Below are 17435 nucleotides of genomic sequence, written 5' to 3'. Positions count from 1 at the left end.
GTATCAACGGACGGAATGTTAAGCCTTGATAATTGGGTGCTCGTGAATATTAACTTTTAGAATGTACTACTATCTTATCAATGTTGCAAATCTTGTGGTTCGGCTTACTTTACTTACTCAAATTACTTACTTAAACCTATGATTTCACCAACGTTTTTCGTTGACAGTTTTCTATATGTTTTCTCAGGTTCATACTTGGTTACTTGATACATGCTTCCGCACTCTTTGATTACTTGATTGGAGTCAACCATGCATGCATACGCTAGGGATAGCACTTTTGGATTTAAACTCTTGTCTACATGTTTACGCTATTTATAGCAACTGTGATTTTAAACTAATTATGTCGCGAGTGATTTCATTCATACTTTATAACTTTTGTAAACTTAAACTTGTTGTCGATCCGCTTGGTAAGCTAAACTTTGCAAGTATTGTACCTTTCAAATGAATGCGACATAATTTTGGTCAAACGAGTCTTATATAGGGACTACGACCACGTAACGGGACCTCAGTTAGTGACGCCGTCAATGACGATTTTGATCGGGTCGCTACATAATTTTATTCTGCCTATGATTTAATACACCTCCTGTTCGCTCTGATACCTTTTCTATTCTTGCATTCAATGGCACTTGCACAAGACATTATTTGAACAATAAAGATGAAATCATGACATCATGGAACATAACTAGTCAAAGACATACTAAACTCCTAGTAGTTTTCTGAGATATCGATTTGTATTTTTTCCGTGGTATACCCTTTTGACACCAGTTATATCGAATAGTGACACTCATGTCGCAAACTCTGTTGGCTGTGAGACCGTTCTGTAGGGTAGGACTGTCAAATGGTCGGTTTTACATTCTAAAGTCACAATTACATATTTACATAAGAGATGGTTTAGCATTGTTTGCATTTCTTAACTGCTAATATGTCTTCTGTTGATTAGTAGATTCAAATTAGAGGTTATTATATATATATATATATATATATATATATATATATATATATATATATATATATATATATATATATATATATATATATATATATATATATATATATATATATGAGAAAGCTGAGGTCAAAAAATGTAATTTAGAAAATTTATATGCTCATTAGTCAGTAGCACAAAATAATTAAGCTATTAATAATTTGGACGATAAGACTTTTGACTCAACATAATAATCTTAAATTATTGTTAAGTGTGTTTGTATCTTCTTCTTTTAACCAACTGAATTCGTTAGTTAAACCAACTTAAACAAAATACGGAGTATATCTTTTTTTTCTTCCCTTTTTTTATATAAAAAAAAAATGTGAGTGTGTGACATAATGTATTCTATTACTTGTTTAAATATTACTCCGTACAGAGCGGACCTAGTATGTGTCTAGTAATAGTACAAGACACCATTGAAATACGCGATGCAATGGATTAAAATTTGAGTTTTTAACTAGTGATACAGTGGATAGTGTAAATTTTTTAGGTAACACCGTTGAAACAAGTCATCTAGTATTTTTATTATTATTATTTTAACTAGTGATATCAGTGACTAATATTCTTAGATCCGCCACTTACTCCAAAACAACACTATCTAATCACACAACTGTAGAGTATTTGTAACTTAAGGTGAGACGCATGTGAACATAAAAGGGAAGAATGACAATGTAAACTCAGGGTCAATGACTCAATGGTTGTGTCTGACAATTACTGGATTTTAAAGAAGTCTCATTCTTCTTGTGCTACTAAATAAATGTATATGGGTTCAAGAGAAGCTCAAATTCGAAAAGCCTCAAAATCATTTTGTCAAAAATATCATATTTTGTTTCTTTTAAGTTTTAAACAGACGAGTATGTGTGAACATATAATATCTATGTGAATAGTTTGTAAATAAATACTTAATGTTTGTTTTATATGTTTTTGTAAAGTGCTTTAAAAGTCACCACATAACACGAAAACTTATACTTTTAGAATTTATATTCTCAACTAGTGTTTTTTTGTTAGACAAAAACATAGTTACATGTCTAAATTATGTACTTATGCAAGTTCTTATGAATTAAATCAAAAATAAAGACTATAGAGGCAGATTTAGTAGTGGAATTGGGAAAATTTTGGTGAGGTTGATTTGGTATTGGAAAATTTTGGTGAGGTTGATTTAGCATAGGAATTGGGAAAATTTCGGTGAGAAATATCACAAGAAATAGAGAAATAACAATATATATATATATATATATATATATATATATATATATATATGGAGTACTATTTTTTTAACAGGCTTACAAAAAAAAAAAAAAAAATTAGTATACCACAAATATTATATACACGAAATAAACAGTAGCTTAAAATACAAGTACTCAATTACTACATTCTTCAACATTGGAGGTCTGAAAATTGACAGGTATAAAACCTCAAAGGACCAATTTTGCAATTCGTTCAAACTAGTTTTCGAACCCTCGCTTCGCGCCGGGGGTCAGTTTTCAATGTATTTTATTGCGTTTAGTTTGTAAAATTATTTCGTGGCTAACGATGATGTCGTTGAAGCGTAACTCGAATCGAACTAAAAGGTATAATCCGTGAAAGATTTAAATGTTATTTTAAATTAATAATATATGTGCATCTACGCGTTTCGCTATGAAATTGTCGACTTTAAAAATTTAACGCAAAATCAACGTGTATGAAAAGTACCTCAAATATTTAGCCTTTTTTTATTTTAAAAAACGTCCGTTTTGCGTATAGTTAGTGACATTGTGTTCCTAAAATTATTTTGAATTTAACGATGGTGTCGGAAAAATTTAACTCGTTGCGAGCGAGAAGATATGACCCGTTGAATATTTGGGTGGAGTTTATTTAAGATTTTTTTATATAAAAATGATTATTTGACACTTTACCCCCTGTATAGGGGGTCGATTTTAATTTTTGAAAAAAGTCTGAAGGGCTTTGTTGGTGAAATGAAATTTAGTAAAAAAAGAAAAGTAAAAAGTTGAAAATGCCCCTATACTATTCATCATTTTTGTCTATTAGATATTACTAGTTGGTCGACCCAGCGTTTACGCCGGTTCTTCACCTTTGATTAACATTAACTACGTATCTAATTATTTAGAAAGTAGCTATTTATTATCTTTTTGTTTTATTTTTCGTTTTGTCAAGGAAGGACCCAAAATGGTTATGTGATTGATTTGTAATAAGTGTGAAAGTAATTATTCATCATTTTTTATTTCAGTTTTTGTCTTGTCGAAAGAAAAGACCCAAATGCTCAATCAATAAAGTGAGACGTACGATCAGTGGTTGATTTGTAGTAGTAATAATAATAATAATAATAATAATAATAATAATAATAATAATAATAATAATAATAACGATAACGATAACGATAACGATAACAATAACGATAACGATAACGATAACGATAGCGATAACAATGAAGAGTTAGTAGATAGTAAAAATTATGTGGTGGATTTATAGTGGATGGGAGGTTTTGTGGTTAAATGATAAAAAGTGAGAAGTGTGTGGTAAGTTTGTGAAAACTATAAAGATGAGGGTGGTAAAAAGTGTAGCCAATTTGTAAAAAGGTAAACCTTTGTGATGAATGTGTGAAACCCATAACGATAACGATAACGATAACAATGAAGAGTTAGTAGATAGTAAAAATTATGTGGTGGATTTATAGTGGATGAGAGGTTTTGTGGTTAAATGATAAAAAGTGAGAAGTGTGTGGTAAGTTTGTGAAAACTATAAAGATGAGGATGGTAAAAAGTGTAGCCAAATTGTAAAAAGGTAAACCTTTGTGATGAATGTGTGAAACCCATAAAGTTACCTATTCATTTCATTTCTTCTGAATCTTTAGATATAGATACAGGTATAAAACCTCCAAGGACTAATTTTGCAATTCGTTAAAATTCTCAAAGTCCAAAACGGTGGATCACGATTACGGAGTCTACGCCGACCAGTTGAAAATTCAGACTAAATTTCCGATCAATCCAACCAACATATGCTAGCAAATAATAAGCAAAATCAACACTTAATCCGTCGCAATGCCGTCGAAGTTAACGCAGGCGCAGAGATATGCCGCCGCAGCGTTATTCGGATTATCCCTAAATCAGGCTCAAATTCACCAAACACTTCTGTTAGGTTCCTCTTACGATGAAATCACAGATTATCGTGGCAGCAATGCAAGTAGTACCGATTCTGTCGCCGATGACCCTCAGCTTTGGGTTAACAAGTCATCGGGTCTGCTCCGACCCGTTTTCAGGTTTATTTACTTTAAATATTCTCTAATCATTAAAAAAATAGAATAGAATATGTATATACTTGTATCTAGGTTTAATACTTTTTCACTGTAGAGCTCAATGTGTGACTCTATCAGTGATCATAATTTGCTTTATTTTGAACATGCACCTACTGCTAAATACATGATTTAGAAATATATACTGTATTCATTGTAGAAATTAAGGTGTGATTGTATTAGTGATCATAATCTGCCCTAATTTGATTTTATAGTAATGTATTAACTAGTGTAACTTGTATTGTACGTACTGCTAAATGTAGGTTTTTAGATGTTGATCGTTCAGCCTGGTCTGGTTTAGAGGAAACTGCTGGTTCTATGTGTTCGAGTCAACATATCGGATCGGTATGCTACTTTATATGGGGCTTTTTAAATGTGTATATAAAAGGTGTTTGTTTTCCGACTAGTGTTATTGATGTTATTGCAGTTTTTAAGATTACTGGCAGAAGAAAGTGATGATGCTTCTATAGAAGATTCGGAACATGAACTTGCTTTGGCTAATGCTGTTGATGCTATGGCTGCAAGCATAGAAACAACTGTTGAAGATTATGAGGCTAGAAAAGAGAAGCAACGTGCATATGCAGATGAGTGGCAAGAAAAGTATGCCAGTAATGAATTAAAATCTGATTTGCAGAAAGAAGATTTAGATATTGAGCTTTTAAATAAGCAGTTAAAAAATGTGCAAGAAAAAGAGTGCAATGATGAAATGTTAAAAGTTGAGCAGGAAAAAGATGGCAATAGTGAGATGTTAAAGAACGTGCAGGAAAAAGAGCTCAATTTTGAGAAGTTAAAAAGCGAGCAGGAGGACTGTAATAGTGAAAACTTAGTAAAAGAGCTGGAGAAAGATTTGAATAATGTGAAGATCAAAAGTGAGCTGGAGAAAGATTGCAAAGATGAAATCTGTAAAAATGAGCAGGAAACAGATTGCAAAAATGAAAGTTGTAAAAATGGGCAGGAGATAGATTGCAAGTCGCCTGACACGAAAGAAGTATTGATTGCATCCAACATTGATGTTGAAGATAAACCTATTGAAGAGGTTAAGATGCTCAGTTATGGAAGGAAAATTACAGTATTATATGAGCTTCTTTCAGCTTGTTTAGCAAATACACCTGAAGATGAAAAGAGTAAATCCAAGAGACGAGGAAAAGGTTATGATGCTCATCACCGTGCTGCTTTGCGGTTACTAACAACATGGTTTAACATCAAGTGGACATTGATGGTTCGTTTCCTAAAAATATTTGTTTTTGCATACATGATGTGATCTTTAATATGTTCCAAAAAAGTGGTTTTGTGTTTGCAGGAAGCAATCGAGATCATTGTTGCTTGTTCTGCAATGGCGGTTTTGAAACAAGAAGAGGCGAATGAAGAGGATCAAGCACCAAAAAGCGCATGGGCCAAGTGGAAACGTGGAGGTATCATTGGAGCTGCTGCTTTAACTGGTGGAACGTTAATGGCAATTACTGGTGGTATAGATACAATATCTTAAAGGCATCATTACTGAGATAGTCCCTGTGTTTTCACCCATATTGCTGAAATAGTCCCTATGGTTTTATTTTAATCTACTTGGTCCTCGTGGTTTTCAAAATGTTGTTGAGATAGTCCTATGTTACTGAGATAGTTCATGTGGTTTCACCAAATTGCTGAAACCACAGGGACTCAGTAACAAAAGGACTATCTCAGCAACATTTTGAAAACCACGAGGACCAAGTAGATTAAAATAAAACCCTAGGAACTATTTAAGCAATATGGGTCAAACCACGGGGACTATCTCAGTAATTATGTCCATCTTAAATCTTAAATTTACTAGTCTCTTTGTATATATATAGTCATCAGTATAACGTTACATGGTATTTTTGTTTTTTTTAATTAGGTTTAGCTGCACCAGCAATTGCGGCGGGATTTAGTGCATTAGCACCTACATTGGGCACCATTATACCCGTTATTGGAGCGGGTGGATTTGCGGCTGTTGCGACCGCTGCCGGTAGTGTTGCAGGTTCTGTTGCAGTTGCTGCATCATTTGGAGGTAAGTAAATAATCATATAAAGAGTATTATATTAGTTTTTTTATGAAAATTCATTGTTGGCTAACAATTAGATATAACTAGCTGCTGGAGCGGGCCTAACTGGGACAAAAATGGCCCGAAGGACAGGAAGCATTGACGAATTTGAGTTCAAGCCCATTGGGGAAAACCATAACCAAGGCGTGAGTTCCTTTTCGCTTCCTTCCTTATCTTGTGAGGAAAAAAATTACATGAAACGTTTTTGTGGTTTACCTCAGATTTCATGCAGGGTCCCTAAACTTTATTTTGACGTGCGGGGTCCCCGTACTTCACACTCGTTTCGAGAGGGGTCTCTGTGAGTAAAGTACGGGGACCCCGCGCGTAAAAAAAGTTTAGGGACGCCGCATGAAATCTGGGGTAAACCACAGGGACGCGTCGTGTAATTCTTTTCTATTTTTTTATGATATATTCTCATAAAGATTATATTATCAGAGGCTGGCAGTCGAGATATTGGTGTCGGGATTTGTTTTTGAAGAGCAGGATTTTATTAGGCCGTGGGAAAGCCAAACTGATAACATGGAAAGGTAACTCAAAAATTGAATTTTTGGTAGTTGTGTTAGTTTTTTTATTTGTTTTTTAAGTTCTTTTTTCTAATTACACAAACTTATCAGATATGCACTACAATGGGAATCCAAACATTTAATTGCAGTAAGCACTGCAATTCAGGACTGGCTTTCATCAAGTAATTATTTAACCTTTAACTTTTAACAATTAATATATTGTTGATGTGTTGATGATATACTCTTTTTTGATATATATGAAGCGCTTGCATTGGCACTGATGAAACAAGGTGCAATGATGACTGTATTAAGCTCTATTCTAACAGCTTTTGCCTGGCCTGCAACCTTAATTTGGTTAACTGATATTATTGATAGCAAATGGACAATTGCTGTGAACAGGTTTTTCATTTTGTTATTTTTCTACTCCTATTTTCTAAGTTTGAAACTTGAGTTTGTTTGTTCACTGACTGGATAGGCGTTTTCATGATTAAAACCTGTAGCATTCCATTAATTCCATTTAAATCTCCGCCTTTAAACTTTAAGTTTATGACAGATCTGACAAGGCTGGAAAGCTGCTTGCCGAAGTATTAATCAAAGGGTTGCAAGGCAACAGGTACAATAAATGTTTATTATGCCATTTCAGCTTCTATTAAAGGTCTTTGAAATGCAGTTCCATATTTAGCATACACTGCTAGTAGAGGTGGTGAAATGGGCGGGTCAGGTAATGGGTCAAAGTATGGTTAACGTAGAAACAGCTTTGCACTTAGGAATGGTCGGACCAGGTCGTCTGCTTAGCTATCACTTTCTTGTCCCTTTTTGTATTAGTATTTACATAAATTATATAAATGATAAATGTGTAAATTTTGATTAGAGGAGCAGTATTACTAAGACAATGATCTAAATCTTTAAGTAAAACAATTTAGTAGGTTATATGCATGGAAACCAGACTTTAGGTGACTTTTAACCTTTTTGACACTGTATTTTCTTATTTGACCCATTTGAAAGTTGAGAGAAAACACAACCCAATACTAGTTTCGGATATAAAGCTTGCCCTTGTCTAAGAAGCATGCCAATTATTGGGTGCTTATAAATTTCAGGCCTGTGACATTGGTCGGTTTCTCACTTGGAGCACGTGCAATCTTCAAGTGTCTTCAACATCTGGCTGAAGCCGGATATGGTAAGTGGTTGGTTGCAGAAATTAGGTTTGTCATTGTGTTTTTTTAGCCCAAAAGATATTAATGCACATTTTTAACTGCATTTGCAGATGGAATTGTAGAAAGAGTGGTTCTACTTGGGGCACCTATTGCTATACAAGGTGAAAATTGGGGGGCCGTTAGAAAGGTACTCCATATACTGTGTAGCATCATAAGTTTGTTAATAAACGTCCTATGTTTCTTCGATTTATTTATTTGTTTTTGTAGGTAGTTTCTGGTAGATTGATAAATGCCTACTCCACAAATGATTGGATGTTGGGAGTAGCCTTTCGTGCCAGGTATGTAAATTTTTAATTGAATTATTCATTGATGACTCTCCGTCCAATTCTATTTTTATTACTCGAGCCTCAGATTTTACTAATATTTATAAATTGTTTCTATTACAGTCTACTTACTCAGGGATTAGCTGGAATCCAATCTGTGAATGTTCCGGGAATCGAGAATGTAAGTTCACTATATTTCTCAGTAGTAAAAACTGGGCAAACGTTTAAGGTTGCAAGTATTTTACTTTAAGTTTTTAGATTTATGACAAGCTTTTTCTGAAATCTAATTTTTTTTTTTTTGGTTACATATTTTTGTTTCCATTTTTTTTAAAAGAACAATTAGAGGGAAATAACAAAAAATGAATGTTGTGTATACAGGTTGATGTTACAGAACTGATTGATGGTCACTCGTCCTACCTATGGGCTACGCAGGAGATACTAGATCGTCTTGAATTAGAAGCGTATTATCCCGTTTTCAAAAAGAAATCGAACCAATAAGTAAAGCAGGCCTGAAATTTTTCCTGTAGAAAAACATGGATCATTTTTTGAACGTATATATTGTATACAGGATGGCTCTTCCTTTATGTTATTTATGTATAGTTTGTGTGGTTTTAGGATTATAAATATAATTTAAATGTCATGTTTATACTCATGCTTGATTTTGAAGGTATACTTGATTTAACATTTACAGTACTATATTGCAAGAACTTTTTGTTTCTTTTAGTCAGGTTTATCTTTGTTAATGAGATAGTTAAGGAACTTAAGCGAAATTGGAGAGAGTAAATGACACAATTTGCCAATCATAACGCTTTTAGTTTATTTAGTTAGGAAGAAGAATTTCTAATTGTTACATGAATGAGAGTGCCTAAAAAAAAGTGAAAAATTGTAACACAACTTCTTCAGATAAAAGTTGTGTTGAGTCAACCTCATCACCTTTAAAAATAGATTTCCCATTTTGAGAGTTACCCAAACACACCATTTTGCCACGTATCTGGAGTCTTTTGAGCGTATTAGATTTGATTTTGGTTAAATATCCATGTAATCGATGTCTTCAGTTACGATTTGATTTTGGTTATAAATCCATGTAAATGATGTCTTCAGTTATTCGAATTTTTTTACTTTTTGTACTATCTTACTCTGAAAAAATAATGTAACTAATACATGAATAAAATGTCATGAACACTTGAAACTTGTTGATGCTTTGCTGACTGAATCCTGGGTTCAACTCCACCAATCACCAGTCAGATTTTGAACGATAATTTTAATAAATATATGTGTAACACATTAATCTTTTATGATCAACAGTCTTTATGTTGCAAGCACAAAAGTTTAAAGAGTAGATCCTAATCTGATTCCACTCTCTTCAAAGCAACAAGCGAACCATGAGATTTAAGAAACGCACATAATACAAAGCCATAATATATGTATCCATGTCTACATATCACTCATTAATTTGTGCGTTGTGAAAGTAATTAGCCTCGGCATCTTGATCAGATCTGGCAAGAATTGGAAAATATAATCAAAACTATTATATTCACTAATTACATAAATATATATCTAGTTACTCATTCCTCAAAAGCTATTGCCAACTAAGACTAGCATGATGTGAAGATGTCACAAACCTTATTTTGCGAGTAGGCTTAGCGGTTTCCAGGAGATAGGCATACTCAGCCTTCAACTCTTCATCCTTTTATATACATGCATATAGTAAAACAAGTATATTAATAATGCTTACCTATTACTGTTTTTTTTGCTTATAAGTTAAAGTAAAAGTGATAAGCCATACCGTTGTATCCCTCATTTCCTCACGCAATATGGAATTCTCAGGGCCTCCACTAATCCAACGAAAAATCTCAAATGCTAGCTGTTTCGTTGAAGCCTCGACATTTTGATCTTGACTGTCAATACGTTGCGAAACTATCTTCAAAATTCTATTTGGCGGCACAATCTTTGAACCAAATTCACTGTTATTGAAATAAATAATTAAATAAGTGGCATATAAAATAATCAATTTAAAGATTAGACTTTACAAGCATTGAAACTCAGATGCAAACCTTAAAGCTTGACGCATGACATCTATGGCAGGAACAACAGAGACTTTATTCTTGATTGCTTTCTCCATGGCATCCTATCAACAAACAATTAAATAAGAAAAACGACAACATATAAAAAAGGGATTTTGAGTACGTAAATAGAGTTGGAGTATTCATGAAAATATACAAATACAAGGGTGTAGCCATGTAGGTACTAACCCACAAAGTTTCATTGAAAATAAAAAACAATAATGTGTTTTGCTCTCTAATTTTAGTTATAATATCAAACACATTTAAACATGGAAACCACCTTGCTACTAAGCCAAACTTATAAATTATCAAGAAACAATTAGCAAAACTAATTTCTACATCAAACGTCGTACCAAAAATACATCCACAGCCTCCAACTCCAACCAAAGCATAAACACAATTTGTGCCTTCTCCACCATCTTTGGACAACCCGTAAGACAATTTTCCACAACTGAATCGCAAACCTCCTTCGCATACCTACATAAATTGGTAACATCTTTAATCATCGTGCATTTTGATATAAACTGTTAAAATTGATAAGCGGAAATATTAATTGAAAGTAAACTGAATTCATTTTCATTGAATTGATTATGAACTAAAAGAAGACTTTAAACTTTGAGGACTACATTTTGAATATATTGGATTGTGATTCAGTTTACATTTGATAAGTGTTTTTATACACAAAAAATACAACAGCTATTTCTATTAGAGGTTAGGCTCCAAATCTCATTTTGGAACCCCTTTATCAAAATAGGAAATATGCTTGTGACCGTTGCCTCATGCTTTGTGCTCAGATTTATGTTGCCTTTTACTTATGGAAATGATGAAGTTAACTTTACTTTTGATCTAAAGTCAAACTTCCATTTCAGGAAATGGTCCCTTTTTGGTTCTGTATTCTAACATAAACAACATATATATTGCTCCCAAGTAAGTAGTACTTACTCGGTTTCAATGTCTACATTGTTATTTCAGCATCATTAAAAACCCAGCATACACAACATTGCAAATTTTAAATAAATAAGAACGTTATTTGCAAAATGAAGTTTAGATCCAGTTGCGACAGTTGTCCAAGTGAATTCGAAAAATTTTACAACCATGCGAAACCATAGCTAATTGTAGCACTAGAATCATATACAAGCGAAAAAATAACATCTGAAGTGAACTATCAATACAATTTCATACATTAAGATAGCAATCAATACATGCAGATGCACATGCATATATACACAAACACATACATGCATAAACACACATAACACAACACATAACACACACACACACAAACGTATACATATATATTTATTAAAAATTACAGGACAGACATAACCTTCCAGCATCAGCATCAGCGGCTTTTAAGTAAGCAATTAGGGCATCAAGAGCCTTATCTTGTACAACCGCATTTGAATCAGCAACCGACTTCTTAAACAAATGTCCTGATTAATAAACAAACATTAAACAATAGAGTATAATAATCACAAAATAATCAACATACATTACACAAATCGAAGTTAAAACCTAACGAATTTAGATTGAAATAACCGTAAAGAAAGAAGTAAATAAAAACCCTAAACAAATTCACGAATACGTGGATCTTTAGGATCGGCGATTGAGTCACATAAAGCGGCAAGATCAATGTTGGCATCATTACGAACTTTCCAATTCGTATGTGATAATCGCTCTTCCAATGCTAACTTCTTTGCTTCCTTCAATATCTTCTCATCTTCCGTCGACATTGTTGTATTGTAAATACTCCGCATAATGTGTGAATGAATAGCAAGTTTTTATGGTAGTGCTTTTGGGCCTAATGGGCTAAACGAAATAAAAAGCCCAGTCTCAAGCGACATGTAATTTAGGTATATAATTAGTGAAATGACCCGTGGAATCACATGTTTGTTTAAACGAAATAGTTTAATGATGTGTTTTAGGTTTTAAGTGGACGTAAATGCTAAAATCATTTAGTTTAATGACCCGTGAAACCACAGAATCCGACTAAGAAGCTCGTCAGCTGAACATTTCATCGAACACCTAAAATGCATATTAAACAATCCACATCCAATCATAAGTGAAATATTAGTTGTCATTTTATTTTAAAAGTGTAAATTAAAATATAAATTTAGATTTGGTTTCCTTTTTACCTAGCTTTTATACCTTCTAGTACTCAATTTAAAATAATTAATTAAAATAATTCAAAATTATTTAATTTTAATATTTAAAATAATTATTAATAAGATTTAATAATAATAATAATTAATTAATAAAATTTAATTTTAAGATTTAATAATAATAATTAACTAATAAGATTTAATATTATTTATAATTATTAATAATAAGATTTAATAATAATAACTAATTAATAAGATTTAATTTTAATTCAAAATTATTTAGATTAATGACATCACCCACCATGCTTAGATTTTTTTGTTTTGTTTTTTGATTTTTTTTAACAAAAGAATTAGTCTAATAATGACATTATCATTATAGGATTTTAATAGAAACTATAGATTAAAATTTAAAATGATTTTTTTTTTCCCGAGGAAAAATAGGAACTATATAACTAATCGGGTCTTTCATTTAAAAATGAAAGAAAGCGATACAATGAAAAATACCGAATGTGACGCCCCGTACAAAACCATCATGTACGAATCGTCAACAACAGGTCCATTACACGGTATAATACTACATGCTGTTTTAAAACAAGTTTTGCATTCATGAAAAGATAACGTTTTACAAAAGATAACGTGACACAAAGATCGTTACAAAGCCATTATTCAAAATAACATAAGTTGCGAATGCAAAATAAAAGTTCCATGATTGAGACATTTCTAAACAATGCAGCGGAAGTCTAACACAGCGAGTCTGTAACAGCAAGTCTATAACACCAAGACTATAACAGCAAGTCTAACACAGCGAGTCTGTAACAGTAAGTCTATAACACCAAGACTATAACAACAAGTCTAACAGTGAGTCTAACAGCGAAAGCAACAACGTCTAAGCACCTGAGAAATACATGCTTAAAAATGTCAACACGAATGTTGGTGAGCTATAGTTTATTTGTAATCAGTAATGTAATGTAGACCACGAGATTTCAGTGCTTCAACCAGCATTTCAAATCGGTATTTCAAATCAGTATGATAAAGTATATGCTTATCCGTGGGCACCCGGTAACTAACTTAACGTAATAATAATACCCCCTAAAAGTACACTTGGCGAGTGCGTATGTTCTCGAAGTATCAAACACCCGTTAAATGCTAGCGCGACTAGCCCGAGTGGGGATGTCAAACCCTATGGATCCATATCTAATATTCGCGTTCACCGGTTCAAAAACCAATGATTAAACGTTACCGTGCTAAGGGGAATCTTTGTGCCGTTATATCACCCACACATATATAAAGTTTAAGTACTCGTGTCTAGTATGTAAAAACATAAAAAGCGCATGTATTCTCAGTCCCGAAAATAGTAAAGTAAAAAGGGAAGCTATAACTCACAGTGAAAGTGCGATAAAAGTCGATATGAAAAGTATGCAGGTAGTAAGTCGGTCCGAAAGGTCGTCAACCTAAGTCAAAGGTCACTAAGTCAGTATATTGTCCCCAAAAGTTTAAGAGTGAATAAATTAAGTCTTAAGTATCATCATCATCATCATTCGTAAAAGCTAAAGTAAGTTTTCAACAAGAATAGAGATCGAAACAATAGGCTGACTTCGGACAACTGTTACAACCTCTATACAAATCAAAAAGATGTGTGGTCAGTTGCCAAGGCTCCTTATGTGAGTCCTCTAACCGCTTTCCAATTTTCAGATCCTAACTCGATGTCGTTTGACCGTGGCGACGGTTCAAGCGCGAGTAGGTCAGAATTTTCAGCACGTCGTTACAAAGGCGTAATGACTTTCGGAAGGCTATAAATCCTAAACCGTATATCGGATTTAGGCGAGTCCTAAACGAAAAATCATCTACTCGAACCGAAATATCTGAAAACCAATTTTCCAGAAGCCCTAGGAGTCTGATCAGACCCCGAAAAACAGCAAACAAGTACTCCGGTGGGTTTCTTGATGTTTGATGCTTATCACGGTTCTCATCCTTGATGCGTCTAAGCTTCAAGTGTACAACTCTTTGATGTTTTAGCATCACTTAGACCAAGTTTCAACCATCAACACACAACTAAGAGTAAAAGCTAACATTCTACAAGTTTTGAACATCAAGGTTGTCTCTTTATTGCATAAACACAATAAAGCTTCAACCTTTGTCCTTTTGACACAAGTTTATGCATCTTCATCATATGAGATGATGAAGACTTGATTTTTATCACCATAAAAATCATAAAAAGGTTCCAAGTAAGTGAGATCTATAATAATAACTTAGATCTCAAGTATTAAGAAACCCTAAGCTAGAAAGCTTGAATTTTTACAAGATTAATGAGACCATAAGCTAGAAAGCTAAGATCTAGTAAAAGTAATGAGATCATAAACTTAAAAAGCTTAGATCTAAACAAAATAATGAAACTCTAAGCTAGAAATCTCGGATCTTTAATGTTCTCGAAGATCCTTAAAGCAAAAGGCTAAATCTTCAAGTTACATGAAGATCATAAACACAAGTTTTGATCTTTTTAACAAAATAAAGGGATCATAAGTTAGAAAACTTAGATTCAACAAAATAATGAAGATTCAAAGCTAGAAAGCTTGAATCTTTTATGTTCTTGAAGGATTCAAATCAAAGTTTGAATCTTCAAGATATAACAAGATCAAGAAGCTAAAAAGCTTGATCCTTTAATGATGATGATGATGTCGAAAATGAGAAGAGAAGAAGAAGAAGAAGAAAATTTGAAACTTACACTTTTTAGAGTGAGAAAGACTAGAGAGAGAATTAGAGAGTGTGTGTAAAATGTGAATGAGATTAAGTGTGAAATAGGTGAAATAAGGCTTGTATTTATAGTGGTGGAGGTGGTGGTGGGTGCCCTAAAACCGTAGGCCTTAGATGAGGGACAAGGGGACAACTTTTTGCTTTTTGGTTAGTGGTGGTCTAAAGGTGGTGCTAGTTGTTAGGATCCCATGCAACATGTATGGTAATGGTGAACAAAAATGCTAGTATGTTGGCTCTTATTAATGGGCATTTGTCTTTCATATTAGCAGGTCATTAACTTATTAAAATTGGGCTAATTAAATGGTCCATTAGCTAGAGTAGATGGGCTAAAGTCCAACAAGGTAGAAAGTTCAACAAGACTAACTAGTGAGCATAAGTAAATTACTAAGCGTAATTAAGCAACCCTAAACCCAAGTAATTGTCATTAGAAAATAACAATTAGTATTATGTAGTCATAATATCCCAATTATGACCAAAGTTTAACGTGTACAAAGTACATAGCTCGTTCTAAACGTCAAGTGACACTAATGGTCATAAAAGCATTCGAGGATCAAGTTAAGTGATTACATACTTAATAGCACGTTGTAAGATATTAACGAGAGTAATTAATCGTGAATAAAGATCCCAGAGCATAAACTAGCTCAGTACGCACGTATACGCAGATTCGTGAAAGTATAGAGCACAAAAATATAAGTCGAAAAAGTCGGGTCGTTACACCGAAGAGCCTCACAACTAAAAATACATAAAGCGATAAAAATAACTGAGTCTATTTAAAAACGATCATCCACTAAAAAGGAAAGAACAACTGACAAAACAAAAAGTACAAACCAAAGGCAAGTAACAAACTAAACAATTAAGGGCAAATGGCCCGAAAGGGTAACCTATGTTGTCAAATTTGACAATCAAGGTAACCCTCAATTTCACTAAGCCCAAAAAGGACTCTATTTCAATTTTTGCTCATTAAAAGGACTGCGTGTTGAAAAATTTTAAAATTGAGGTAATTTTCGTCAAATTTATTAACGATTGTTAGTTAAAAATACAAAATTGGTCCCTGAAGTTTCTTAAAAATTTCACTCATAATCCTCTTCATCATCTTCAATAATATCTTCATTCCCACCACCACCACTACCACCACCACCACTCTAAAGTCACAGATCAGAGCGAGTTCATCATCTTTTTTTTCTTTAGAAAAGGCAACTTTATTGAAAAAAATTCAAGAATACAAACAAAGAACACATACTCACGGGTACATATGGACAACTACCAAAGGAAGAACAGAACCCATTATGTACAAAAATATGCTATTTACGTGGAACACAAATACTATGAGGTATTTACATGAACCTCACATAATAAAATATTTATTAAATGCACCAGCACAGTGGGGATAAAATGCCCAGATGTGCACACCTGCACCTCGAGTTTCATAATATGAATTAATTATTTGATGATTCTCACAACGAATTGAGTTTACATTTGTGATCTATATCAGAAACCTAAGCTTCGTGATTCATCAAATTGCTTGAACAACAACAAATTTATGGAGATTGATCTCGTGTTCATCATTTAACCGAAAACGTGCACAATTTGGCCTCTGGATCATTTCGGAACGAAATTTAGGAATGTAAAAGTGCAGAGTTCTTCATTCTCATCTATTGATCGTTTATGCAAAGTTATATCTCTTAATTCAAAGTATCGAATTCGAATTCTGAGGTCAAAGTTTGAAGATAAAAGTCAACCCGTTTTTGATTTTTAAAATTCGAAAATTACAGGTGATTTCCGGTTGATATAATGATTTTCGAGTGTTCCTGGAGTGATTACAAGTAACTTTTGTGAAGGAATCATGATCTGAAAACACTTAAACTTTGAGTTTGACTTTTGGAAGTTCATATTTAAATCGCCACTACTCATTAATTCTAATTGAAGTTTGAAGCAGTTGTGGTTGAAGATTGTTCATGAAATGTGTGAATCGCTGCTTGTAGAGCAAGTTACAATAGATTTCAAGCTTCATAAAAATTGAATTGAATTATTGACGAATTCATGAAGATGGATATTGGTCACTGTACATGGACCAATTTGAGTAGAGGGACCAATTTTGTACATGAACCAATTTGAGTACAAGGACCTATGGTGCAATTTTTTCTCGAACTTTAGGGACCAATTTTGTATTTTTGACTAACGACCGTTAATGAATTTGACGCAGCTTACC

At 33.2% G+C, this 17435-nt stretch overlaps 1 protein-coding gene and 1 pseudogene across 1 annotated transcript; one reads left to right on the top strand and one right to left on the bottom strand.

Moving 5' to 3' along the window:
- Nucleotides 1-3896: 3896 nt before the first annotated feature.
- Nucleotides 3897-8972, top strand: LOC139896556 (uncharacterized). The gene is made up of 15 exons (XM_071879204.1): nucleotides 3897-4241; nucleotides 4538-4619; nucleotides 4702-5493; nucleotides 5575-5740; nucleotides 6145-6297; nucleotides 6379-6476; nucleotides 6766-6857; nucleotides 6945-7015; nucleotides 7097-7232; nucleotides 7387-7446; nucleotides 7931-8010; nucleotides 8098-8174; nucleotides 8255-8325; nucleotides 8434-8491; nucleotides 8689-8972. Exons 1-15 carry the CDS (start codon nucleotides 4024-4026, stop codon nucleotides 8806-8808), a joined length of 2274 nt encoding a protein of 757 aa, XP_071735305.1. The 5' UTR covers nucleotides 3897-4023; the 3' UTR covers nucleotides 8809-8972.
- Nucleotides 8973-9751: 779 nt separating this feature from the next.
- On the bottom strand, nucleotides 9752-12106 carry LOC139900235 (protein MOR1-like; annotated as a pseudogene).
- Between the last annotated feature and the right edge of the window lie 5329 nt (nucleotides 12107-17435).

The sequence above is a fragment of the Rutidosis leptorrhynchoides genome, chromosome 3 (assembly GCF_046630445.1).
Source record: "Rutidosis leptorrhynchoides isolate AG116_Rl617_1_P2 chromosome 3, CSIRO_AGI_Rlap_v1, whole genome shotgun sequence".
In the NCBI taxonomy this organism is placed as follows: Eukaryota; Viridiplantae; Streptophyta; class Magnoliopsida; order Asterales; family Asteraceae; genus Rutidosis; species Rutidosis leptorrhynchoides.
Note: the sequence above shows the minus strand (reverse complement) of the source record. Positions and strands in the feature narration are given on the sequence as shown.

Excerpts from the sequence above, each read along its gene's own strand:
- LOC139896556 (XM_071879204.1), top strand. The coding sequence starts at position 4,024 with ATGCCGTCGAAGTTAACGCAGGCGCAGAGATATGCCGCCGCAGCGTTA. Across the intron at positions 5,741-6,144 it reads GTTAATGGCAATTACTGGTG|GTTTAGCTGCACCAGCAATT; the intron begins GTATAGATACAA and ends TTTTTTAATTAG. Across the intron at positions 8,175-8,254 it reads ATTGGGGGGCCGTTAGAAAG|GTAGTTTCTGGTAGATTGAT; the intron begins GTACTCCATATA and ends TTGTTTTTGTAG.